This window comes from Melospiza georgiana, chromosome 5 (assembly GCF_028018845.1).
Source record: "Melospiza georgiana isolate bMelGeo1 chromosome 5, bMelGeo1.pri, whole genome shotgun sequence".
NCBI lineage: Eukaryota > Metazoa > Chordata > Aves > Passeriformes > Passerellidae > Melospiza > Melospiza georgiana.
This window is the reverse complement of record NC_080434.1, coordinates 59081104-59106953: the sequence shown is the minus strand read 5'-3', so window position 1 is coordinate 59106953 and position 25850 is coordinate 59081104. Positions and strand designations below refer to the sequence as shown.

The following is a 25850-nucleotide window of genomic DNA, read 5'->3' as shown; positions in this document are numbered from 1 at the left end:
ATGCATAGGATTTCTAGTGTCTGCTCTGAAATCATCACATTGTTAAGTGTAAGTAGCTTGAGTTCAGTTCTTGTAGTCTTTGAAATGCTGTGGCTCATTTTAAGAATTAGCTGATAAATTTACTGTCATTGATCTGAATGTGCTTGGGTTTAATTTCTTCTGTAGTTAATTGAAGAATGTTATATTTATTTACTAAGCAGCCTCACTTTTTTGCTTATAAAAAGTCATTTAATATAAATTTCATTTGGACTATTAATTTTTTAACTGCCAGTTAAAATCAGTTTGGCTTAGTAATAATTAGTTACAAAAGCTTCCAAATGGAAGAAAAACTGGGCTGCTGTTAAATAGGATTTGATACACATGGAACAGTTAAGCAGTAATAAATTGCCTAGTAACTGAGTAATTTCTCTCAGATATGTGCCAATCTTGTCTCTACATTGAAAAATTTTGGAAGAAGAACTGATGTTTGAAATTGCTTAATGCTGGAGGTTTATTGTAATAACAGTAATACTGACTTGGCCTGATCTTTGAACATTTAAGGCTTGCTTTTATATCCCAGTGAATGATTTCATGTTCATTTATAATTTTTGTTGTGGGAGAGTTCCCAGAGGGGTATGTAGGAGAAGCACTAAGTGTCTCCAACTCCTTATTACATCTGCTGGAACCACAAAGGAATCAGGCATGGAAGGGCCCTGGAGTTAACCTGGGTTGGCTCTGGAGCAAATAATTCAGAGTATTGGATAAAAGCATCACACTGGAGAGGATAGCCAAACACAGCTGCTGGCCTGGTGTCAACAGAGGCATACCTGTGGAAACAGTCTGTGTGGATGGATGCAGCACTAGCCATCCAGAGTGCTGGCATGGGCCCTCTGGGGAATTGCGTTTTTTTTAGGTGAATGCTTTTTATAGAAGTAAGTTTGATATTAATAGTTCATTTCTATGGCTTCATGAAATAGATTAGTCTGAGATATGTTCCTATGCATTATTTTAAAACTCTGTTTTAGGAACTGCTAGGTAAGGATAAGACTGTTTTTTGATGTTTTAATATGTCCAGATTTACTATTTTTTGGAAGAAAGTATTTGTCCAACTCTACTTAGTATGGAAGGGGCTGTATAATGTTTGAATAATAGGCAAAACTGGAAATTGGTTCCAAGATTTTGTAGGGGTTTGGTGGGGGGAGGGCAGACGGAATTAGTTTTGATTTCTGTCTAGAGCTACAGATTGCATCTCATATCTAATAAATAGATATCTGCCTTTAATAATACGAAAAAATTAGTTTTTCATATGCAGTAATGAGACTGACTTTGTTAACTTGCCAGCCCTTTCCAGTGCTGAGAAGGAATTCAGCCCTTGCAAGCTCAAGGAGGCTGCAGTTCCACAATTGGTTGGCCTTGTGCTGAAGCACGTTTGCAGCTTGAAGTTACCACTGCTGCTCCATGGGAAATCGGATCTGAGACCTGATCTGGGTTAAATGGAGCAGCCAAAAAGAAATGGCTATTTTTAACATGGATCAGCTCACTGAGCTTGGTAAGCTCACAGGAGCTGCATGGCCTCCTAAGTAGGTGAGGAGGGAATAGTTACACTCTGGCATGAAGGTGGGGATGAAGAGCCAGGAGTGGGACAGGTGAGGCTTTCCAAACTTTGGTGCTGGCATCAGTAGGTCTTGGAACTGTGACTGCAGAAGGAAACAGATGCGAGTGAAGGCAGGATGTAAGAAATGTTGTATAAGTTTTCATACAGATTGGAAGATCCTGAATTTCTGAAATTATAGTGAGCTTTATATTTTATGCCTGTCAATCCTGTAAATCTTCATGAATTTCAGAATGGTATTATTTGGTAGTCCTCTTAGTACTTAAATGATGGTGACTATACTTTGTCCGGGTATTGATAAATTCTGTGATAATGTAGTAGATACGTGAAAACTAGAGAAGATTTTGAAAGAGATGAAGAAAAGCTGATCCACACATAGCTTGTGTATATATTAGACTAGCACCATCTTCTGAATATTTAGTACACTGCAACTTCATGTCTTCAATAATGCACTTAAAGAACACTTAAAATAATATTCATTCAACTTAGAATTTCAGAAATTGCATTACTATAATATCTTTTTTTACACTCTGTTGACCTTTTCGAATTGTTAAATTCAGCCAAAACAATGGACATCTCTGTTTGAATTAGTAGGAAAAATAGGCTTTTTTTTTTACCCTTTTTTTTTTACCCTTTTCTGTCCTAAAACATAACTTTAATAATATAAGGAGGAAATTTATTTTTGAAAAAATCTATTGAACCTAGCAGTTTGTCACTATTTAGCTCAGCTAAATCAATCCAAGCTTTTTTTTGACTTGCAGTAATCCTGATAAAAATAGTTTCATGTTGAATCAGAGAAGAGTTTCTTTTTTTTCTGTCAGCAAGTCTTGTTTTAAAGTGCTGGGGCAGTCATTGAAATTCATTACAGGGAACTTTGGAAACTACTGTCAAACTCAATAATGTCTAATCTAAAGAGAAATGTGGTTTTTGAAGTTAGGCACATAGAAATGAACTTGTAGTGCATATGAACATTTAAAACATATAGTGCAGCCATTGCAGCATTGAAAATACTCTCAAAACATTATGAATCAAATGTTTCTATGTTTCTTATATGTTGCTCTATAAAGGGTAGTCTTAGACTGGTGAGGGAAAATCTTCATTCTAAGTGGTATAACTTTTTTCTTGTTGGTATTGCTAACATGTTAGAATTAGAACATGATGCCTCACTTGAAACTTGATTTTTTTTTCAATGTATATGCCTAATTACTGTGTTTATGAAGGATGCTGGATCAAAATGTGAAATATCATATATATTACTTACATAAAATTCTAAGAATGTGAGAAGAAATGCAGCAACTAGAGTTTCAGAGATACAAAAGAATTATTACATATTTTCATGTTCTACTGTATTTGAGTTATGGTTCTTCATTAACAGAATTTCTGTTTCTCAGAGATGGTTGAACTAATGCTATTGCAGTATAATTTATAATTTCATTAACATGTCCTTGTCTAGTGCTGGTGTTTTAATGTTCCTGTGGGGACTGGTATTGGGCATTGGGATTATGGTTTGTGTGAACACAGCTTATTTTTATTTGGCTTACTTTCTCAGCATCATTCAATAAACATTTTCAACGGTGTTCCTGTCCTGTGCTGGTCACTGTGCCTGCCCTGTGATTTTTATAATTGAACTAATATCGGAAGATAAATTCAGCTGGGTTGTGTTCTCCTGTCCTAGACTTTTTCTCATTGCTCCTTTTCTTTAGGAAATAGGCACTCATAAAGATGTTTGAGTCTAGATTAACACATTTAACTTAACTTTGTAACCTAAACTTCTGATTGGCACTAAGATTTGGAAGTCTGAACATAAGTGTGAAAGAAGATGAAAGATGACTTAGTGCACAAAGCAGTAAATTGATGGCTCTGTGAAATTTCCTCTGATCTTACACTAGGGCCATATAAGAGTCTGACAGACTGGATAAAAAGCAACAGTGAACAAATTGTCTTCTCTCCAGGAGTAGCTTGTAATCTTAGGACATGTTTCTGTGAGGAAAGTAAAAACTAATTAACCATAGGTGTGAAATTAGAGAACATCAAAATCTTGTGACACGATACTTTTGGGAGAGTAGCATTAGTTTGCTGGAGCCAGGCTGTTCATTCTCCATGCCAGAATGCACAAAAGTGTTTCATGTTCTTTTTCATTCACAGCCCCGCTTTGTTTGTTGGGCTTATCCAAAGGATGTGTTTGTTTAGGTCTGTACACTGCAGTGAACAGAGATGCATCATAAAATCATCTGCACAGAGGTGTGTGCACCACATCCAAACTCCCTGTGCCTCGGTTAATGTGTTCTGAGGTCACTGTCTGCTGCCTCAATAGATCTTCAGTGTACTTGGCCACTTGAGTTGCAGGATGGGGAGAAGGCAGTCAACAGTGCCTTTCCTTCACCCCTCTTGCTTTCTGTGACCTTACCCTTTCAAAAATAAAAAAAGCAGAGTACTTCCAGTTGTTTTAATCCTAAAATAATATTCAAGGTGACTCAAATTTGTATTAGTTTAATAATATAATCTTTTCTGAATACTTGTTTCCAAAAATGTCAGCATTAGGGGTAGGGGTAAGTGGTACAGGTACCTAACAGAAGAGATCAGATTCCAGCTGTCAGTGTAGTCTTAGTCCATTCAGCCAAATGAGAAATGGTTGCAAGAAATTCTGCCAAGAATTTATTAAAAATGAAAATGGGAAATGTCTAGCTGAGAAAAAAAAAAATCTTATTTTCTCTTTAACTGTCTCTTTAGCTGTGTAAGCCATTCATCTGTCATCCCAGTTTTGAAAAGAAACTTGGGTGTATTGTTTTTCCTTCATAAGAAATTTTATTTTTGTATGAAAATATGCCTGCTCTTTGTATTTGCAAAGGTTAACATCATCTTAAAAATGACCTGCCATCTACCAGACATTAAACATGCTTGTTATTAGGCAAGAATCCTGTCACACTCTTTAGTTAGCAGCACTTTGTGCTGAGAGGGAGGCATTTGCTTCTGGCTGGTCTTCTTGTTTTCTGTTGAAACCTATTTTAAATCTTGCAAGTGTTAACCTCATTAACCTAAGATGCTCAAGAACCACCGTTTTAGTGCTTTAGCAGAAGTGCTGTTGTTTAACAGCATTTGAAAGTCTCATTTAATATGGGGTATTTTTTGTAAAGAGAAGTTAATGTAATAACTGCAGCTACTTTCATGAATGCCAATCAGAGAACTTGTCATGCTAAACACATTATTTTTTTATTATTTCCCGTGTTAGAAGAAACTGTCAGCCTCATCAATTTTATTTTAATGTGTGAAATATTCTTATTCCAAGAAGCTCAGATTTTGTGTCTTTGTATGACATTTTTTGGATGAGAAGGATAATTTCACATAAGCTTTGTACAAATAAGTGGACGCCTATGTGAGAGTTGTGCATAAAACCAGGCAAACCTCATTCACAGGCATGAGGTCTTTCTGTTTTTAAGCAGAGACCTAGGAATTGTTCACCTTTCCTTTCCCATATTAGGCATACACTTTCATGTCTTGTATCTGTAGGAATTTGTCTTTTGGAAGGCACTCAAATAATAGATTTGTCATTTAGAAAGCATTGCAATTTTTCTTATTGCAATTGAGAAGCATATTTGCTGATAGTTCTAATTTTTTTAGAGGAGGATGTGTTACAGTGTTTTGTGTAAATTACAAGAGATTTTAAGCTATCATTTTTTTGCTTTCTGAAACCAGTGATTTCCTGTTGTAGCTGGAAATGTTAAGTGTAGTTTTTAAAGTAGTAAAGTGTAGCACCACCTATTATTCTGCCTTAGCAAGTCTTCTAATACAACATTTGATTTGTTACTATGTCCTCATAGGAAAGCATCAGCAGTAGAGTGTTCATGACAGTGAGAAAGTAAACACATGCTTGCAATCAAATTAATGTATTTCATCTGTCTTCAATTAATAACAATCTGTCATGCTATCTATCTGAGAAGTGGCATAAACAGTTTATTTTGTGTTTGGAATAGCTTCCTGGAGGTAGTTAATGTGACATGTAGTTTGTCTGACATGAGTATAACCAGATCAACACTCTAGATGTTTTCTTGATAACCTAAAAAAATTACTGAGAAAATCTGTACTGGAACTATATTTATATTTCCTTTTGAGCTTCCTTAAATCAGAGTAGGGGCATAGTTTTCAGGACTTCCATGAAAGAGTTTTCTTTTCTTGGCAGTTACACAATTTTAGTGTGAGAAAAAGATTGAAAGTATTAACAGAAAATTAACTATGAAAAGCAGCAGTTTTCACTCTAACATTTGGGACTAAATACTCGAGAATGTGTGCTATAGTTATTTAGAAGTACCAAATCAAAACAGATTTTCAAAAAGCTAGTTGATACACAAAGTCTGCTAGTGCTTCAGACCAGTTCGTGGGCAAGTTAAGTTATTGTTATTTCTGTATAAATCTGATTATATTGGATAATAATAATTAGATATTAGATGCTTTCTATTTACACAGAAAGAGCCTTTGTGTCCAAATAGAAAATGAAAGTGCAGTTGCTTGAAATTCTAGGTAACCTATTGAAATACTCTTTAAAATTCTAAGATATAATGAAATAGCTCTATCTTTTAATGAGAAAAATATAAGTAGGTTGCTGGTAAACTGTACCATAAAAAAACTAGGGAGGGTGGTTTTTTTTTTTTTTTGGTTTTTTTTTTTTTGGTTGCCCTTATTTTATTTTACTTTTTTCTTTGGCTTGGTGGTAGAATTAGGATTAAAACCAGATAATATTGCTTATGGCAGAAGAGGCTTGAAAGGGGGTTCCTTCTGGCCAGAGCAGTGGGCCATGCTAAGCTGTTCTCTGTTGTTGACATGCTGTGATGAACTGGAAAGTAAATCCTTCTACCTAGAATGTTGTTGTCAGAGTTCTGGTTTATTTTTAACAATAGTGGATATTTGGCACCTCCTGGAGAAATCCCTCTTTTAATTCCCTTTTCCATACACGTTTGCTTACGCACGGAGGAAGCGGAACCGTCACGTTCTGGAATTGAACTGCCTGTGCTTGTTGAGCAGCGTGCACTGCATGAGGACAGTGCTGCGTAACAGCGGTGTTGCCCTCAGTCTGCAAGGTTTTCAGGTGCCCAAGCCAGCTTTGTTCTTAAGAAATCAGTCAGAAATTATAGCAAAAAATAGGTTGAAAAAGACATTGTCATATACAGACCCCTTTTTTAATGACCCTGGAGTGTTTTCAGAAGAGAAAATGTGTACATAATTTTAAGCACATGTAAATCAAATTAATAAATTATTAAAGCATTTTACTTGTCATGTCTGTGTGGGCTAATCGTGATAGCTCATTATTTAAACATTATGTAATTGTATACCTTGTGTGCACAGCTGCAAATACTTTGCAGAAAGATTTATATTTCATTTTTCACAGCATACTATAAAAGAACATATTTTTGTGTGGTACTATAGATTAATAAAGATGTTTACTCATAACTTTAAAACTACTCTTAGTTATATTGAAATATGAAATAGCTATAATATGTAAAATAAGTAAAAACCAGAGAGTTGTAACTTCATTTATGTCTTACTACCAGTTTTAATGGAAAATACTGTTATCAATTAAAAAAAAGTTCATCTTAAAGAGGACTGCCCCTTTGCAACTGAATCCTTTGCAGTTTTTACAATTCAAGGTCTGAAAGCAGGAGGTTGTCAGATTTGGGTGGAGAGGCATCCCTGCACTGAAACTCTAAACTGTTTCTTGTTTCTTTCCAATACATATGGTTTAGAAAGTGGATGGGTTAATTATCACTGGTACAATCATTGAGAACAGCTTATGTTTTGCAAGTATAATCTCACAATCCAGGGGAAGTCCCAACAAAGTATTAAACACTCAGACTTGCTTCACATGCATTATACTCAGTTGTCCACGCTGTCATCAGCAAGTACTGTCACTAGTTTCTCAGCTGCTTGGAAGTACCTGTACAAGTTACAGACAGTTTTTGTGTTTCTTCCAAAATTAAAAGGAACATTCATGCAAAATGGATGTTTTCCTACTAAAAAAACTCTTATAATTTTACGTGAAGCTCTTCTCCGATGATGTTATGAAAGAAGAGACTTGCAGTCCTGGGGGAAAGAGAGAGAAAATGAGTAGCAGCCTTTACATTCTGCACAAATGATGCTCTGTTGTCTTTTTTAGAGCATGTGCAGTTATTTACTTACATAGTTTTGAAAGATTATAAAACAAGAACAGTCATTCTTCTGACTGATGATACATACTTTAAAGTACTTCCTGGCTTTGTCATTGTACCAGTTGTTTTAGGTAAATAGTTACATGTATTTTATTATTACCTTGATTTTAAGACAATACAGTTCTGGGATTAGACATCACACTCTAGTCCTCACAGCAAACTGCTGAGATAATTATATTGGTCCCAGCTCCTGGATTTTAGAGAACCAGCTGAGTTCAAGTAGTTTTTAAGCTGCTACATCAGATATGGTGTAGTGGAATGGAAATGATAGTCTGTGCATGGTGGTGCTGTGTGGTTCATTGCAGGACATTTTTTAGCTTATGGAATGACACAATCATCTAAATAGTGGAAGAGAAACAACTTTGACATTAATTTATTTACCATTAGTGGTTTCAGAGCCAAAAGCAGCATAACTATTCAATCAAGATGGGATTGCTGTTGAATGGCTGGGTGCGGGTAGATTATAAAGCACTCATTTGTGTTTTATCTAGTACTTTTAAAGGTTTTTCCATTCCCTTGCCACAGCCCAATAAACTAAAATTTTAGTGATTTAATTTCTCAAGTAAATTCATATAGACTTTTGACTTTGAAGAAGAATTTATGCTGTCTCGAGTGTTTCCTCAGAATTTTTAAATCATAAGCTAGGTATCTTGCCTTGCAGTATTTTAAAGTATGGTTTCCTTTTCCATTTTGATTTAGCATTGTCCATGAGATTTTCACTGCAAATAATTGATGTATAATAGTAATTTGAGGGGTAGTTATTGAAAATCCTTCTATAGATGACCTGAAGATATAACCTAATCAAGTTCTCTCTGTTTATTATTTAATCTTACTTTTTGTCCTTCTTTGAAATGTCACTTGTAGTGTTGTTCTTACAGGTGTTTTCTTTTTTTCTTCTTTTTTTTTTTCTTTGTTGGTTTTGGCTGGGATAGAGTTGGTTTTCTTCCAAGAAGTCTTCAGGAATGCCTTAGAGGGAGTATCCTTGGGATTTCTGTAGGAGTTCAATACTTTCCTCCTATATTCTGTTTTCTCTTTTCACCTCACTAGATCTCTGTTTAATCTCACCTATAAATCAAAACGGAACTCCCTGGAATTTATGAGAAGTAAGCATTTTAGTAAGTCTTACCTTACTTTTGCAACAGCTGATGTTGATCTGTGCTTGCTCAGAGATTTTCATTGGATCTGTTTGCCTTGCTGAGAGCTGCATTTGAATTCTCAAAGTTTCTATTCTGTTTTTGTTGTTCTGGTATCTTAATGAGATACCTGTACACACAGATGTGCATCAACCTGTTATGGAACAGCACTTTTTCTTGCTAGTGTAATTGAAATGACTCTTCATACTAAAAAAAGCTTAAAGATGAGTGTTTGGTCTTATTTTAGAGAATCAACAAGATGGGCTCTTTAAAGGATAAGCAAGGCAATGGAGATAAATTTTGGAGAATATCTGTCAGCCATGTATTGTTTGTATTGTCACTTGAGGCTTTTAGTGTGTATTTCAGGCATAAAAATGAGCAAAACTGCAACAGCCTATATTGTGGATGCCTTTTCTTTGAAAGGGACTTTGGAGGCTGATGAGCCCCCTTTTCGTCATCAGGCTAGTCTGGGGAACAATACTATCTCACTCTCTTTCCCCCATTGCTCATGACGTCCCTCTGCTTCTCTTGATACAAGTTTTCATGTAAGCATTCCATTTAGTGCAAATATATTAAGTGGTTCCATTCTAGCCAGGGAATTAGCAATGTACTCCTTTGATATTTTAACTATTGCTTTCATAATGTATATTTTTAACTGCCCTTTCTGCCTGTTGATCCCATTTTTAAGACATTTAGAATTTTTGAAATCGTAGCTCAAAGAAATACCCTCACTGCCTTCTCCAACATTTACACATCTTGGGTGTGCCTTAGCTTTTCATGATCAGAAAATATCCTTTAATGCACATAAGAGAGTTTGTATTCATGCACTCAAAAATACTGGTTTGTAACATTTGTGTGCTGTTGTGTGTCACTGTTTGCAAATAGTTAAATCTCTTTCTACTTTTCAAACTTGTGTCTTGTGTACTTTTGTCTCCTTTATTCATCCCATTGTGAATCTCTAGCCATCACTTTGTATTCTACTTGATGAAAATGAAGCTATTAATTTTGCCCTGCTATTACCCTCTTTCTCATTCCTGAAGATGAAGAGGATGACTGTACCATCTGGCACGTAAACTTCACTTTGGGCCTTTCTCTAAATGTTTGTGTTTGATGTGTGGCCAAATCTTGCAGATTCCTTCTTTGAGACCTTTGTTAGATATAGCCTAGCATAGCCATTACCAGAGTTAAAATGTTCTCATTTTGTATCTAAATTTCAATAATTCCTTTTTCTTGGCTATTGCTGTGTTATCTAGTCATTTAGAATATTCTGCAAGATCATTTTCCAGGTTTATAAAATCAAATGGTATTTATGTATCTTATTTGCTTTCTTTCTATCCAAAACTTATTTGTCTTTGCTGTTAAACTTTTCATGGCTTAAGTGCATTCTCTTATCATTCTTCATCCCAAGATACCTATTCCTGCTGTTAATTGGCTCATCATATGAGCCCACACTGGCCAGCTGTTAGTTTTCTGTCTGTAAAGTCCCTGCATTCCTTATAAACATCTTTTTTAGAAAATCCTTTTTCTCCTCCAAATCTCTCCCTAAAGTCTTTTTGCTGTGATGTCTAAATAAAAGCTGGACAAGACTTATCTCCTGGTGTGCTAAGAATTCTGCCTGTTGAGCTGACCAATGTCAGATGTTAAAGTAAAAAGACTGGAGGGTAACTGCTCACTGTCTTCAGCTGATCCTCAGTAACTCTATGATTATGCCCTTGGCCCGTGGGCAATGCAAAGCAATTGGACTTAGGGTCATTGTCCTTCATTGACTTCAAACTGCAGATTTGGGTAGTTGAATATTTATTAACTCTTGAAACACTTCTTGTGCTAAAAATGTGCCCCTTTTCACCAAGAGCTAACGTAACATGAATCACCTGGCATTTTCTGTGGGCTCTGAATGCACACATGCACTGAACCTGGCAGTTCCCTGGCATGGCAGTGCCTGTACAGTTGAGAGCAGACAGCCTGAAGCTCAGGAGGCAGAAAGTGAAGTACTTGTGACTGGGGAGAAGGACTAAGAAACACACAAAGTTCAAAAACATAATGACACCTTGATTTTTCACTTTCAGTCTGTTTGTTTCTATGATCTCGTGTGCTTTAATTTCTCTTCTGTAGTAAAGGATATACTCTACTGACCATATATTATTATTGATGTTTCTTTATAGGAAATAAGAGGCATTTGATGATGATTTCCAATATGCCTGTGGCATTTTTTTCCTGGAAACCCATCAACCTTTTAGCCTGTTGTTTTCTTTGTACACTCTCTATTCTTTCCTTCCTGGGAAAGAGAGTTTGAGAGAGATTCTATCTAGTGAACTTGTTTTTATGAATTTATGTAAGCATGTCATGGTCTTGTAAAGGAATATAGTATAAATGCTGTCTATTTATTTATTTAGTTCTATTGTAATTGTGTGTAGATTTTTGGAGTTCAGGTATAATCAGAGAAGTATAATGAGTGAAATCTGGAAGTGGGGTTTAAGTTCCTTTAAAAGTTCATGAAATGAAAATAAAGAAAATACATTTTTATTTTTCCCAAAAGAGTAATCTCACTGTTGTTTTTTCTAAGCTGCACTTAAAAATAATATATGAAGCATAAAAATAATAGTCAATAATGAAATGTTTTAGTCAGTATGCTGTATTTTGTTCTTAAAGGCATTTCAAAAGAGTCTATCTTTTATCTTGGTAGTTATTTTTCAGAGAATAAAATTAAATGCATGAGTTTTTAACAAAATTGTTATTGACTTCAGGATTTATTTTAGTAAATGTATTTGTTCTTCTCTTTTAAAATGAAACTTTATTATAGAGTGGATATTTAGTATTATAGAAAAACCATACTAGAAACATTAGTGTTAATAGCTTAGTATTTTAATCCTTCACAAATTAATGTCTGTGGTAACTGGATGATTTTAGGCCTGTTCTTACAAACAAGGCCTTACTGATGTGCAAGGAACAGTAATACGTGTCAAAAACTCCACATTAACCAAGGTAAGCAGTATAAATGGGGTGTAGGAATCCCCTGTTAGGCTAAAAATCTCCAAGAGAAAATCTCCAGAGCCTACAAATTAAAGACCTCCAATATCATTTAAAAATAAAGCCTTTTATGTAGTAGGAGAGCATTTTTTCAGCTGATAATCAAATAACACTATTATACAGGCTTACTAGATTTGCAAATTTACAAGTTTTTACAAGTCAGTTGGGTCCCTTCCTCAGGAAATCAGTTGAAGTTTTTTTTTCCTGTATTAACTCAAAGAGCTTGCTTGTCCTTAAATCCTTCTGAATATATTTGCCTTATAATTTGACTACATTGAGTCAACACCCTTATAGGAGCCGTAATGCAATAAAAAAAAGAGAAACTGTTCAATATAGTTTCCAATTACCTTAGGATCAGATTGGAGAAACTGGAATGTACACAATAAAACCTGCACAAGGCTTGAGTTCTGTGAGATTTTGGAAGGAACCAGTACTTTTCAGCATAAAATACCTTTTGAAAGCTTTACTCTGCTTCCAATGGTTGTAAAGTGATAAAAATGAAAATATGTATGTGTCTTGAAATGTGCATTTTACTCTTTAAAATTTTCTGAACCACACCTTTGTGGAATTGAAAGTCTCATATGTAAGTAACTAAGCATCACTGCTTTTACTCAGTCAATTTTTTTATTATAGTGAATGCTTTTCCTTTGCCATGTTCTGCAATAAAATTCTTTATAACTTATTTACATTTTTACTTTGGAAAAATATGTCGATTCAGATGTGCCTGGTGAATTTATTTTGTATAAGTCTTCAAGTTACACTGGAATCCCCAATATGAATCTTGCTTCAAACAGAGTATGGTATATTAGTTCTGTCTTGTTTTAGTATGTAGCTAGCAGCAGAGTTTTACAAAGTATTTGATTGTATGCAGAAATAAATTTGTACTTTGAGATATGAATTTGTTGCATTTGGCCATAAAATTTTAGTTGGGGTTTTATTTCAGTTTTGCAAATAAAATTAGTCTGATAGAATTAATTGCTTTTATTTTAGCAAATTATTACAGAGAGAAAGAGACTTGCATTTGCATCTACCTGTAAAGGAAAGTATTATATCTGGTGTGTTTCCAATGAAAAATTTCTAATGTCAGTAACTAAACAGGATCCAGTGTAACAATTTTTCATTTCTTCAACTTATTTTTAGTTGACTTGGAGCATATTCGCACAGTGAAAGCTGACAAGCACCAGCGATTCTGTCAGGAAAACAACTTCAGTAGCCATTTTGTGTCAGCCAAGACAGGAGATTCTGTAAGTAAGAAAAAACCCCAAACTTGTAGATGTCTGTGTTTTTTTTTCAAGATGCAGCAGTTATATTTTTCTTCACAACTGTTGAGAACTCAGAGTGCTGCAGGCCCTTTTTTGACTCCCTTTGTTGCATGAAAAGTAGATTTTTGTATGAATGCGTACTATTCTTATTAAATTACAGTGGTTTCTCATCTGATTTTCAGTTTGAGGTACAGATTTTAATGGAAATGTTCTGGCTTATACATCAGTGTGAAAACTGAGACCAGCTAAATCTCTGTTTGCTGTCAGCCTGTAGTTAAGTATATTTCTTTATTCCAGGTGGAGTCCCATCTATAGACCATCAATATAGAATTTTCCAACAATTGGTAAATAATGTGACAAGACCCTGTTGCAATAAAAGATTTTAATATGAGTCCTGAGCCATGAGAGACATTCCCTTTGCAGCTCCATTGAAATTTGAACATTCTGACATTTGTACCAGATGCTTTGCAGAGTACATTTTTGAACAATCTTTTGACTCTGAGCTAACTGGTTTATTTGTTTTAGTTGGAAGCATATGAAAGAAAAGGCTCTTTTTCAGTTGACACTATCAGTCAAATTAAATAATTTTGTATTGTTTTGCTTGATTTCTGTCTCATGCCTAATGAGTTGGTCATTGCCATAAAACAGTCTTGTATCTGTCTCCTTAATATTACTGTTGACAAGAAAGTTTACTTTACATTAATGTGATTGAATAGCAAGACCATGGTCAAGTACATGGAAGTATAGTCCACAAATGGAATGACTTGTTCAGTTCTTTGATGAATCTTGTGCAGTGAACTGCCTAATTTTGTAAGATAATGGTTTTTCTGTAAAGCCTAACAATGCTTCTGTTATAAATCAGTGAGTCCTGATTCTCTTTATAGTTTGTGTTAAATCCTTGGCATATTTTTTTGTTTTAAGTGTGAAAATACAGGCTTTTTATGCCAGAAACAAAAAAAAAATTTGTAATACTACATTTAGTAAAATGTGCATCTGATAAAATATATTCTTTTCACAAGGAGACCACCAAAATCAATTAATTTTATAATTGATACATTTTTCATTTCTAATTATGACAGAATCTTTATTTCAGCTTTTTAAGTCATTAAATACATCAACATTCCACTATATATACCGATTTTACTTTTCATAATTTACTGTTTAAAAAAAAAGTAAATCTGAACATGACTAGAAAACATTAACAGGAAATCTCTGCCTAAATATCTACTAACAAAAGAAGTAGTTTCAATAGTTCATTTTTAGTTTCAATATAAATTTGAATTATCCCTTTCACTGCTGCTGCACACTGATCATTTAGAAGATGGAGTGTTTATCCTAGACAGTGATTTTAGAAGAGGCATCCATTGCTACTGTGAATATAGACTAGAGGTGTCTTAGTTATATGATTTGTTTTGTTTCTGTCAGATCTTTTCAACAGACTTATTTGCAAAAGCTGATTTTGTGTGTATAGAAAAATCTGAAAGTCATCTCAGGGGCAAAAAAAATTCATGTAATTTTATTATTACAGTTTTATTATTACTAACTGTGTTACTGTCCACCAAATCAATTAGCTGAAGCACTGGACTTGTGCTTGATGTTTTTTGCAGAGTGTCCTCAGGGCAGGTGATGTAGCTCAGAGCTCCTGAGCTGGTGTGGGTTAAACTAGGTCTCTGAGCCTCAGAATCTCTGTTCAGCGTGCCCTTTCTTGTTGTGTACATGTTGGTAGAACAGACCAGTACTACACCAAGGAGTTGAGAGAAAGAGCAATTGTTTTGGAAGTGACTACACTTCATTGGTTGTGCCACTAATTTATTTCTGGTTTCCATCTCGGGTGTTGGAAGAGATTGTGTAAATAGTATTTTTCTTAATTTTCACTGAAAATGACGGTGAGCATGTACATAGATTTTTTTTTTTTTTTTGTGGGTGGCAGCTGCATGATGCAAACCAATGTTTGTTAGGTGTTTAGATGGTGAGCTCAGACATTGTTAACAGCCCTGCAGATAAAATATAACTTGTAGCTTGGCAATACAGTGTTTAGCAGGACTGCACACTTAAGCTGCTCCTCTTGAACATGTCATATTCTTTCATCACATTTAAAATGCAGTTTTACCTAAACAGTGAGATAGGTAGACTGTCATGAGATGAATTAAAGCACTTGTTTAAAACAGCATTGCCATCCAGTATTATGTGTTAAATCATGTCCAAAGTCTAGCTCTGCCAGGCTGCTGCTGCAGGCTGTACAACGTCCTGCTTGTTCCTAATACTTCTATTCAGTGAATGTTTTTGGGAGTCTTCAGAACTCTCTCATACTGCTGTTTTTTGGACATATGTGGTAGAGATTTTTGTGATGTAGGTGTGCAGTTCCGTTATTCTCAGTTTCAGAAACCTACATCTCTTATTTCACAATACACTGGTAATACATTTTTGTGCTCAACATTAGTGAATACCCTTATTCATATTTTATAGCACCAAGAGTAGGATTTGAGAGGTGGGTTGTGTAAAAGCTTGTTTAAACCTAGGTCTCTGGAGGCAAAGTAGAAGTGTTGCTTAACAATCCAGCATACTGTTCATTCCTTGTACCATTGTTGAGTTATTTTCTCAAATTTTTAAACAAAATTGAAAGTACCAGATGAGGTTTTTTTCAGATCTGTTTTGCACAGGTCATAATTTTGTATATCATTGTTTACTGTTCAGGAATGGTTTGATATATTTGAAAGAACCTCAAGGATGTCTGTTTTTAATCATTGAAATGCAATTTATTTTCTTTCCATAGGTCTTCCTGTGTTTTCAAAGAATTGCTGCTGACATACTCGGCATCAAATTAAACAAAGCAGAATTGGAACAATCGCAGGTGATTTTCCACAAATACATGGATTTTTTGGTATTTTATTTAGTATTAAAAGTGATCTTGTGGATTTATAACTGTTCTTTAAATAAATATTCATCTGTTGTTCTGAAGGTAAATATTTGATTTCATAACAGCTTTTTTGAAATACGATAATTCCTTACTTGTCCATCATGATCAACTCCCTGAAATAAGAAAGAACATGTTCAAAAATGAAGAAAAAATTTATTTCTAAGGATATTTGTTTAAAAATAGCGCTTAAGATTAGTTTGGAAATTAAATATGTGTGCATATACAGGTAGCATGGAAGATATTAATGAAATTATATGCTAATGATATTATATGGTATTATATGGTTTAAACTGAAAAATTTTTCTACAGCCTAGTTTCAGAAACCTCAAAAAGAAAGATTAAACTACTGAGGCAACCCTGTGTAATGACATTTGAGATTACAATTATTTAAATTTACTTAATGAACCCAAGTGTTGCTATTCTAAAATGGTGTAATATCCTAGATCTGCTTTTCAATGCCAGTGTTAAACAAGTACCACAAAATAAGCCTATAAGTTTATTTAAAATAAATGGCAAAGCATTTCTTATGCACAGCTTGGTCTCCTTATTTTTGAATTATACAATAAATATGTAATTTCTGAAAGTGCTTTGCCACAGCAGTGTTTGCAATCTGTGTTGAAGTGGTTAACTAGAAAACTGTATTGCAAACAGTAAAATTGTAAAATAAACTTACGGAGCATACTTAACAAACAAATTAGTTTTAAAAAGCTGTAATTTATAGGCAGAGAAATACTAAGTGTGTATTTTAAATGTTCTTTTACTGCTAAGGTACTATCCACCTATTATTTTGAGCTCTGTGATTATTTGTCTCTAAATAATTGAGCACATAGAGTTCTTCAGTTTTTCTTTGGTTGTTTAGCTAGCACTGGACTATCAGTCCAAGACCTTTCTGTGCTATGAGTGGTGTTCTGTAACTCAGGTGTAAGATTGTAGAAAGGTGTGTAATTAAATTTAAAGGAGATAATAGGTTATGTGGAAAACTTTATCATTCCAAAGAAAGGGTCTGGTTATAGATTGTTTTTAAAGTAGGAAGCTCCATATGGCCCCAGTTCAAGAGTACATAATTATATCAAACTGGTATCAGATTTAAGTAGGCTTCCTTCTACTTTAGTATTGTAATTAGCTTTTAATTTTGTTGAGTAGATCAATGGAATATATGGGTCAGTTGATATTACACAAGTTGCATTAGCAATAGCCTATAAATAGTTAATTTGCATAAATTAAATGTTGTGGCATATATTACTGTTGATGTGAATCTAGGCTCTAATTATCAAAAAAAAAGGTAAAAAAAAAAATCTCTGAAAAACCACCACCACTGACAAAATAAGCAACAAAAGAAGAAACAAAGCCAGTAAATGAATGTGGACAGAAAATGAACTTCACTGTTGCCTTTCAGGTACAGCAGAAGTCACTTTGTGGTGCAACATGTGTTTGTAGCTAAGGAGTGTGAGATGCTTAATTTGCAAAGTTCTGTTAATGGGGCATAATTTTAATCTACTCCAAACAAGCAATAGCTCTTTGTTATCAGTAAAACCTTTGCTCCTTTTGAGAGGGTTATTTTGAATGGATTCTAAGAGTTTCCCCAATGAGAAAGTTGGAAGGTCTGTTAGCTGTATCTTAAGGCTCATTGTTGTATGGAACCAAACACCTCCAATACTTCATAAGAACAGAAAAGTGAAAGTCTCTTCATAATCTGGAGAGTGAAAACTTGAACCTTCATATCCTCAGGAAGATAAATTCACTTGAGAGAAATTAATTTGTCTGCAGTAGAAAAGTCTAATTGAGGTGATGTGCAGATGCTGTTTGCCAACAGCATGGAGCTTTTCTCTTGGCTGGAAGGAGGTGGAGTTAGAGGACAATGCCATAATCAGGTTTCTGTTTTACCATAGACTCTAGTATGACAAATGCAGGTCCCTTCAGTGTGGTGGTGGTATGAGTTTTTCCCTCTTCCATCTCTAAAATGGGCACGTGTGTTCCTTAATTTGTGGGCCAATTATATGATGTGTGTTCCTTAAAGTTTTTAGGCATTGAATACTCTAGGTACTGGGCTATAAAATTAGGTCAGTGGATAACCAGATGCTAGATAAATGCTATAAAGAATCTAATAAATACAAGACAATAGTAAATGTGACTTATCTGTAAAGTATACAAGTGTTGACTTGGATTCAATCTTTAAATAAGGATTTTGGTTTTTACAAATGTGCATTATTTACACACTGGATTATATATTTGCGTTTTCCATATTTTGTGTAATGTGAGATTTCCTTATTTTAAAAACTGAGATCTTTCTTGCTTGAATCTGTTTGTCAGACAACATCAGATATGTTCATTCAATCTAGGCATTAAATACTGAATTTGTGTAAAATGCCCACAGTCAAATGCTATATGTGTATTTTTATTGTCTAGTATTGAGAACATGCTTTAAAATTATTTCTAGTGCTTGATTTTGTGCCTGAAGATCTTATTTCTTGTGTTTAGAGTCAGTTATGATTATTATAGTCTAGAAGATTTTAGATATGACTCATAGGTGGATACAACTAAGTAATAGGAATTCCCAAACATAGTATTTTAACTTGTATGAATTTGTGGGGTTTGGCTCATGACTTTTGAGCTTTGATGAGTAGCAGAACTGCAGATGCTCTTGTGAAAAGTATGTGAGGTTCTTGGTTGCCTTCAGATTAGCAGCACAACTTCTGTTAATTGACTGCAAGAACAAGCCTTGGAGATTGAATTATATTTACTCTGCATTGTTTCAGAAAACAGCTGCAGCAGTTTAAGATATTAATGCAGCCCAAGCTATTTGCTGCTGCCCTTTTGTTGGAATGCATTGCTCCCACATCAGAATCAGAACATGGAAGGTGATCATGTGCTTTGGCCACATCAGGGTGAAGTTGAGCAGCTTAGCTTAAACTGCTGCTGAAAGTTGTTTTAAAGAGAAGCTGCCAGACTGTGCTGAAGTGGATGAGGTGCAAGTACACGTTACATTCCAGCAGCTCTCCTTTGGCAGCAATGATCTCCAGCAGAGGAGTAGGACAGACATTTGGGGGTGGTAAGTTTTTAAACTATCTCAGCTAGAGCTACTAAACCTTGTCTGTTCACATGCTGAGATGGCTGTTAATCAAACCTTTATTTGGACAAAACTGGTGAAACAAAGAACTAGATTACTCTTCATGTGTGACTGGAAAGTAGAGCATGTTTTTTCAAATAGAACAGTTTCAAAATGAGAAAATTGCAGAGTCTGACTTTTCAGTCCTCAAAATGCTCTCCCTTTTAAATTGCAAGGGTCTGATGAAATGTGAGGAAATAGCTCCTTTATTAATCAAATGTTTTTCTTTCTGTATTTTTTACTTCCAACCATAGTGTAAAAACTGCATGGGGTACAGCTTTGTTCCTTGGCATTGGCAAGAGCTAGCATTTTTGGAAGTGATGTGTAGTTTTCTCTCTAACTAAATACTGGTTCAGCAGACCAGTGTGTGTGTGCCAGCTTTGTACAATAAAGTGTTTGGCAGATAAGTCAGAACTGGAATACAGAGCACCTGGACCAAGAAAGGTTATTTCTCATTATTGACAGTAATTTGAACCATGGCAATGATACACTTGATGTAGGATCTGATGCAAAGAGGCCCAAGTTTTTAATTACCAAAAAGTTAATGAAAGAAATGTTGCAATGATATTTTTAAACTGTTATTTGGATGAAATTCCATTAGAAAATCCAAGTCATTTATGATCATCAGTTTTTTGCTACAGTGTAGCTAAGCATAGGTCACTAACCTGCCTGTGTTTACAGGATGGGATTTAGACCAATGTTTGAGGAACAATTAATTGCCTGCTGATTGCAGGAGTTTTTCTCTTGGGTTTTTTTTTTGCCCCTCAGCTCTAGTCAAATGATTGGTATGAAGAAACTAGGTCCTGTGAGGTCAGATAATGCTGTTTAATGCTAAAACTCCTACTACTGCCCTACATGGGATTTGGCAACCTTTCTCTTGATAACATCAGGCCAGGAGTCCAGTAAATCATGAGTGTTGTCCACTAGATAAGATAATATGAATGTGATGAATTAAGCTCAAGAAGAGTACTTCAGCAGCTAATAAATCCAGGTCCTTTGAAGCCTATTCAATTATTGTTGCTTGTTTGACATACAGGTTTTATTTACAGAGGTAATCTTTAATGTATACTGTTTATATATTCCTAATCCAGTTTATATATTGTTTCCCTTAAAATAATATAATTTAATTATTTATGAATACATTTTAACTTTGAGAATATATTGTAGGAAAGCTGAAGTATTTAAGAAAAAGTATTAAACTGGTTTAGGGTATCTTTCATAGCAGACTTACCTCCTCTGCTGCTTCTTTGCTGAAATTGTTCCATGAATTTTACTTCCCTTTGCATGAACCCTGTATTGACCTTGTATTAATAATGAGAACCCTGTATCTATTACCTGTATTAATAATAAGAAAACAGTTTTTTTGATTTGTCTCTAAGGGGAAAAATGGGAGCCTTTTATTTTTAAATGAAGCAAAGATAAATCAAAACTTATAGCATTTTGATACGTGGTTGTTAATTTGGTCACTGCTTTTGGATTAGATATTTATTTTCATCTTCTGTGATGGAAAAGATGCATGTGTACAGCTAATGCACTTGTTATGAGCTAAAAATGTAGTATTTAAGTATATTTGATTTAAAGTAGGAATAGGCCACTGTCATCTTTTCTTCCACTAAATTCCCTGCCTTTTTATCCTGTCCCTTCTCTAGCTTTAATACACTTTTGCTGATTGCATGTATGAGCCTTTCACTTTGGTGCTTTGAGAGGGCATGTTCTGGAAAAAGCTCAACAGGCAGCCCTGGTGCTGAGTGCTGCTTTCAGCCAGACTGTTGCTCTTGTATCTGCCTAAGGCCTGAAAATGCACTTTCCTTTTGCTTCTGCATAATCTTATGTTATCCATTCATTCTTTTCAACTACTGATTAATCTCTCCATTGTTTTCCTTCTCTTTTCTTTTTACATTCTTCTCCTTGCCCTCTATCCATCATGTTGATACATGGTTAACAGAATGTTGTCAGGGCAGAACTAGTGAAATATCCTGAAGAAGATAACCAACATCACACTTCCAACTGCCAGAGCAAAGTCTGCTCAATGCAGTAGTTCAGGTATTGATGGAAAAGTTGGTTTGTTTCTTTTTTATGAGCTGCATTGCTTTTACATGAAGTAACAACTGTTAAAGTAAGTTCTTTTGGAAGATTGTGTATTGTACGTGTAAGTACTTGTAATACTCAACATATTATTTTGGAACTTTTTAATTACAATTAATTATGTAGTCTTTCTAATAGATAGTTTGTAGAAACTTTGAAATGCTTCATGTTAGTGTATTCAGTGCTGTACATTCAAAATATTGCATAGCTGTCTCAGATGGAAATGTATGCAAAATAGTACATTTCTGTCTCCTCATGTAGGAGAGAGCATCAGTCTTATCATGTGCTTTGTAAATAGAATGTGTAATATCTGTTAGATTGTACTAGAGAATAAATATAGTATGCAGAGCTTCTTTTTAGGTTAATATAATCTTTAGCCAGTGTGCCTATCAAAGCTTTTTAAAAATATTGCTGTATTTAAAATTTACTTTGAATTCTGTCCATATTTTCTGATGAAATGCTTGGAGTAAAGACAAAAAGACTTAGGTACAATTTCCAGTTACAATTTAGGCAGTTATTATTAAAGAACGAATGGCACAACTTTTGCAAATAAATTCTGTTTTATTACTCTGACACAGAAAACTTTTCATGGAAGTAAAACTTTATTCAATGCTTTAGGAAGAAAATTCTAGTCCTTTTGTAGTGTTGTGATAACCTACCAAGGCACTTGCTTCTGCTTAGCATGAATAAACCTAGAATTATAGCAAGCATTAGCACCTGATAAGGTTTCCTGTAAGGTAGTGGAAAAAAAATACTGATTTGTTTGTTATTTTCCCCTTTGTATTTCATCAAAATCTGTTGAATGCTTTGCCAGCATGAAGTTTCTGTTTTCTGATTGTTACTGTGTTTTCTTTTGTGACAGAGAGTGGTGAAGGCAGATATTGTCAACTACAGTCAGGAGCCTGTGACAAGAGCCGCCAATCCTTCCAGGAGCTCAATGTGTGCAGTTCAGTGACCACCCTGTTCTTCTCTGGCTCGATACCTTTGCAGTGCTCCTGCCTTGATGCAGGCTCTGGGATACCAGGACCTTGTTTTAACAGGGACCAGCACAACAATGCCATTAGAGGTTTCAGAAACATCTTCACCATTGTCCATTAGGAAGCAGCAGGCAGTTTTTTGACTGGCTCAAATTCAAACATGAGACAACACACTTGAAAAATTTCAGTCTATATTCTTTAAAATTATATTTAAATGAAACTGTATAACTGTGTTTATGTTTCCTCCTCTCTATTTGACTGATACCAGAATAAAAATAGATGAGGAAGCCTTGCACTCAAAATGCTTTTAAAGACATCACCGTGGAATGGTATTTTGCCAAAGCATTTTTAATTTTTTTTTCTCCAGTCATTTGAACTAACACTCAACAAAATGTTACTTGGAAAAGCTGTTGTTGGAATAACTTTAAACACATAATATATATTTTATCTAGGGATAATTTTGAAAGTGTTCAATTAATATATATACACTTAGCACAAAATGTATAAGTTGTATCCAGTGAGAAACAGTGCTTGAAATAAAGCTGTTATTATAAAAATAGTTATTTCTATGAAGTCTCAAATTGTCTCCATGGATGCTCTGAAAAATGCTAGTGTTTTTGTGTATTTTTATCACCACATCAACATTTCTTCTTGCACTAATAAATAGGCTTATATGTCTTTATGAATATGGATGAATCTCAGTCAACAGTTTGGTCTGTAAATGATGAGTGGTATATTCATCATGCATTAGAAACTGTTGATAGATCAATTAGCATCAGTCACTTTAAATAACTAACAGAATGACTTTTGGCCTGGTATTCTTTTCTTTCGAATATAGAATAAATGACAAAGAAAAAACTGTGTGCTCTGTGATCTTCACACTTGTTCCCTGTTGCTTTTCTAGCAGCACACACAGTTCTCTGCTGGCACATCTAAACAGAAAGCTAAGAAGAGAGAGAAGTTAAGCCATCTCAATGCCCAAACTGGAAATCTTTTCCTGTTTAAACTCTAGAATGTGCTTTCTAATAACTACAAGGAAACATTTGGAGATTCAGAGAGTAATGAGGCTATGAAGGAGGCTTGTATATTGCAAGTGAAAATTATGAGGTTCTTCAAGTGAATGTTAAGCTGTTTAAGCAAAGTACTTATTAGTTGGAACAATTAAACTATTAGTAGTTTAACAAAATATCTAAAATGTTTTAACTATGTCAAAAAATTGCAGATGGCAAAAAATCCTATTTATTAGCTTAAGACATAATTATATAACTCTGTGATATGACTTAGTGTGCATTGTTTAGCATTCAGATCTGGGGAATTCTAAGAAGCTGAGATATTGAGAAATTATGCTGCACTAAGGTAGGTGTGATTTGCAGTAAATGATTCATTCTAGTCTGAATTCTTGCTCCTTCCCATAGGGTTTGTGTCCCACTGCATTGCTTTACTGTATAGTTAACTGCAACTATGGAGGAGAACTCTCTTCCACTACCACCAGATGAGAACTTCTCTTCAAAGAGTTTTTCTTTATAGTTACTCACTTCACAAGTTTATGGCCTCCAAGGCAGGTGGAACGTTTTTTAAATCTTTATATTTCTTGGTGTGTTTGTGGCCTCAGCTCTGCTTGAATGTTCAGATATTGACAAGAACTGCCCCCTCTGAGAAGCTGAGCACAATGTAGCTCAGGCAGGTGGCTGTGGTCTTTCTCTAGTCCAGGTGTATCATCTTCGTGGTCCTGCTTCCCAAGTCATATGTAGTATGGTCATAAACACCCAACTTCTTTAGTTGTTTAAGTTTTTTTCTTTAAAAAATTTCTGTAATTTTACTTTTCAAAAGAAAATGCTTTTTTATAACTTCATATGAAGAGTCCATTATCACCTTGAACAATAAAAATTTTTGCTTTTATATTTTGGGTGTTCTGCTGTACGAAAAATGTTATATGTGTCCCAGTACAAGCTGTTTTACAGATGGATTTTATGTCTTGGTCTCATCACAGTTTTTTACTCTCAATGCCTATTTTTCTAGCTGTCTTTGACTTGTACATCCTTTTGTATTTTATTCCTCTTGATCTTTTCACCAACTACTATGTTAAAGGCCTACCTTCTCTGAAGATATTTTTGTTTATGTTTCCAGACTGCCCTCATTCTTTCTCCCTAACATACATGTATATTATTTACACTAACCAGGAATCTCCTCTCTTCTGTGCCCTCAGCCCCTCCTTTTGCTGCCCCTCTTAACCTCCTCAGCTTTTTGTATTGTATACTGACTTCCACTCTCTCTGCTTTTCCCTCTCCTTCCTGCCCCACAGAGATCCATTACCTGTCCACCTTTTAATCCTTACAAATGAGCTTTGCTCTTTTTGCTCAGCCCTGGGGACCCCACCTTGAGCCTTCAATTTCCAGCTGCAGTCTAAATCCTGGGCTGTGGTAGCTGCCTTTGAAGTGCTGCAGCAGCTATGGTTGAAGATGCAGCACTGCTGTTGCTGGTGCTATGGCACAAGTTCCTCCAGGCAGAGCAGCAAGGTTAGAGATGATTCTGAAGCATTAAGCAGTATGGAGAGAGGGAATAGACAGTGTTCTGCAGGGAAGGCAAGGGCTCTGGTGACTGGAGGGATAGACAGAAATCTGCTTAGAGAAGGACTGTGTAAGGACTCCTCTGGGTCCAGGTGCCTGCTGTACGTAATGTCCCACTGCTGATTCATGTGATTCATGTATAGTAGAGTTGAATTGTACCATATTAATGCACTTAAAAAATTTTTTCCAAGGTGAGAACTGGTGGAAGGCAATTCAGCAAACAGTTACGAGGTAAAAAAATGCAGCGCTCTCCAAAAGTGAGGCGACATGTGCTTAATGTCCACTGACATGGGGAGTGGGCTGGGACAAGTGAAACGTGTTTTTTCCTGAAGCTGAGGCCAGATGAAGGGAAGAAACATGTTCAGGCCCTGATCTTACACAGATGCACACTGGTGAAGTGATCTGCCTGCTCAGAGCTGTTGTAACTAATCATTTCAGTAACAGCTCTGCAGTTAAAGGTTGTTGCTAAGTTCAGCTCCTTGCTAAGGTCAGCCTCTGTGATGTGGTGGATACCAGGAGGTTCATTGTGTCTGGCTGCATGGTCGAATATCAGTGCTTTTAAAACATGGATCTGAAGCATTATTAGACTCATGCAACTTGTCTTTTGTGGTTCTAAAGTTTGGTGAGTCAAACTGAATCTGTTTCACAAACAACAGTGTGAAGTTCTTTTCCCTTGCAACATGGGATGCTGTGAGTGCCAGAACCTGTGATGAGTTCACAATCTCTCTGAATACATTGTTCTTTTGACAGTTCATAAAAGTCATAAAAACATGTGAAGCTGCTTTTTAACCGGACTTTTTCTTAAGTTTAGACACGTACAAGGTCACCAAATTATGTGAAATGTGCTTGTTTGAGGAATTTGATAATTGTCAGTTCTATCTGCATCATTAGGCATCTGAAAACCCCATTTCTTTAAATCACTGCTTGATTTTCACTGGAAGAAAAGGAATTTTGCATCAGGCAGCATCTTTTAAATGCAGAGCTAATT

The 25850-nt window shown here is 35.2% G+C and overlaps 1 protein-coding gene across 2 annotated transcripts in view; it reads left to right on the top strand.

Moving 5' to 3' along the window:
• RAB28 (RAB28, member RAS oncogene family) overlaps positions 1-22854 on the top strand; it is a 66729-nt gene extending 43875 nt beyond the window's left edge. The window contains exons 5-8 of one of the 2 annotated variants that reach the window (XM_058025047.1): positions 13089-13192; positions 15984-16061; positions 21179-21276; positions 22181-22267. In XM_058025047.1, the coding sequence (XP_057881030.1) occupies positions 13089-13192; positions 15984-16061; positions 21179-21271 (275 nt within the window). In that variant the 3' untranslated portion in view covers positions 21272-21276; positions 22181-22267. Of the gene's footprint in view, positions 1-13088; positions 13193-15983; positions 16062-21178; positions 21277-22180 lie in introns of both variants that reach the window. The other variant, XM_058025048.1, reaches the window with a different exon arrangement.
• The last annotated feature ends 2996 nt before the right edge of the window (positions 22855-25850 follow it).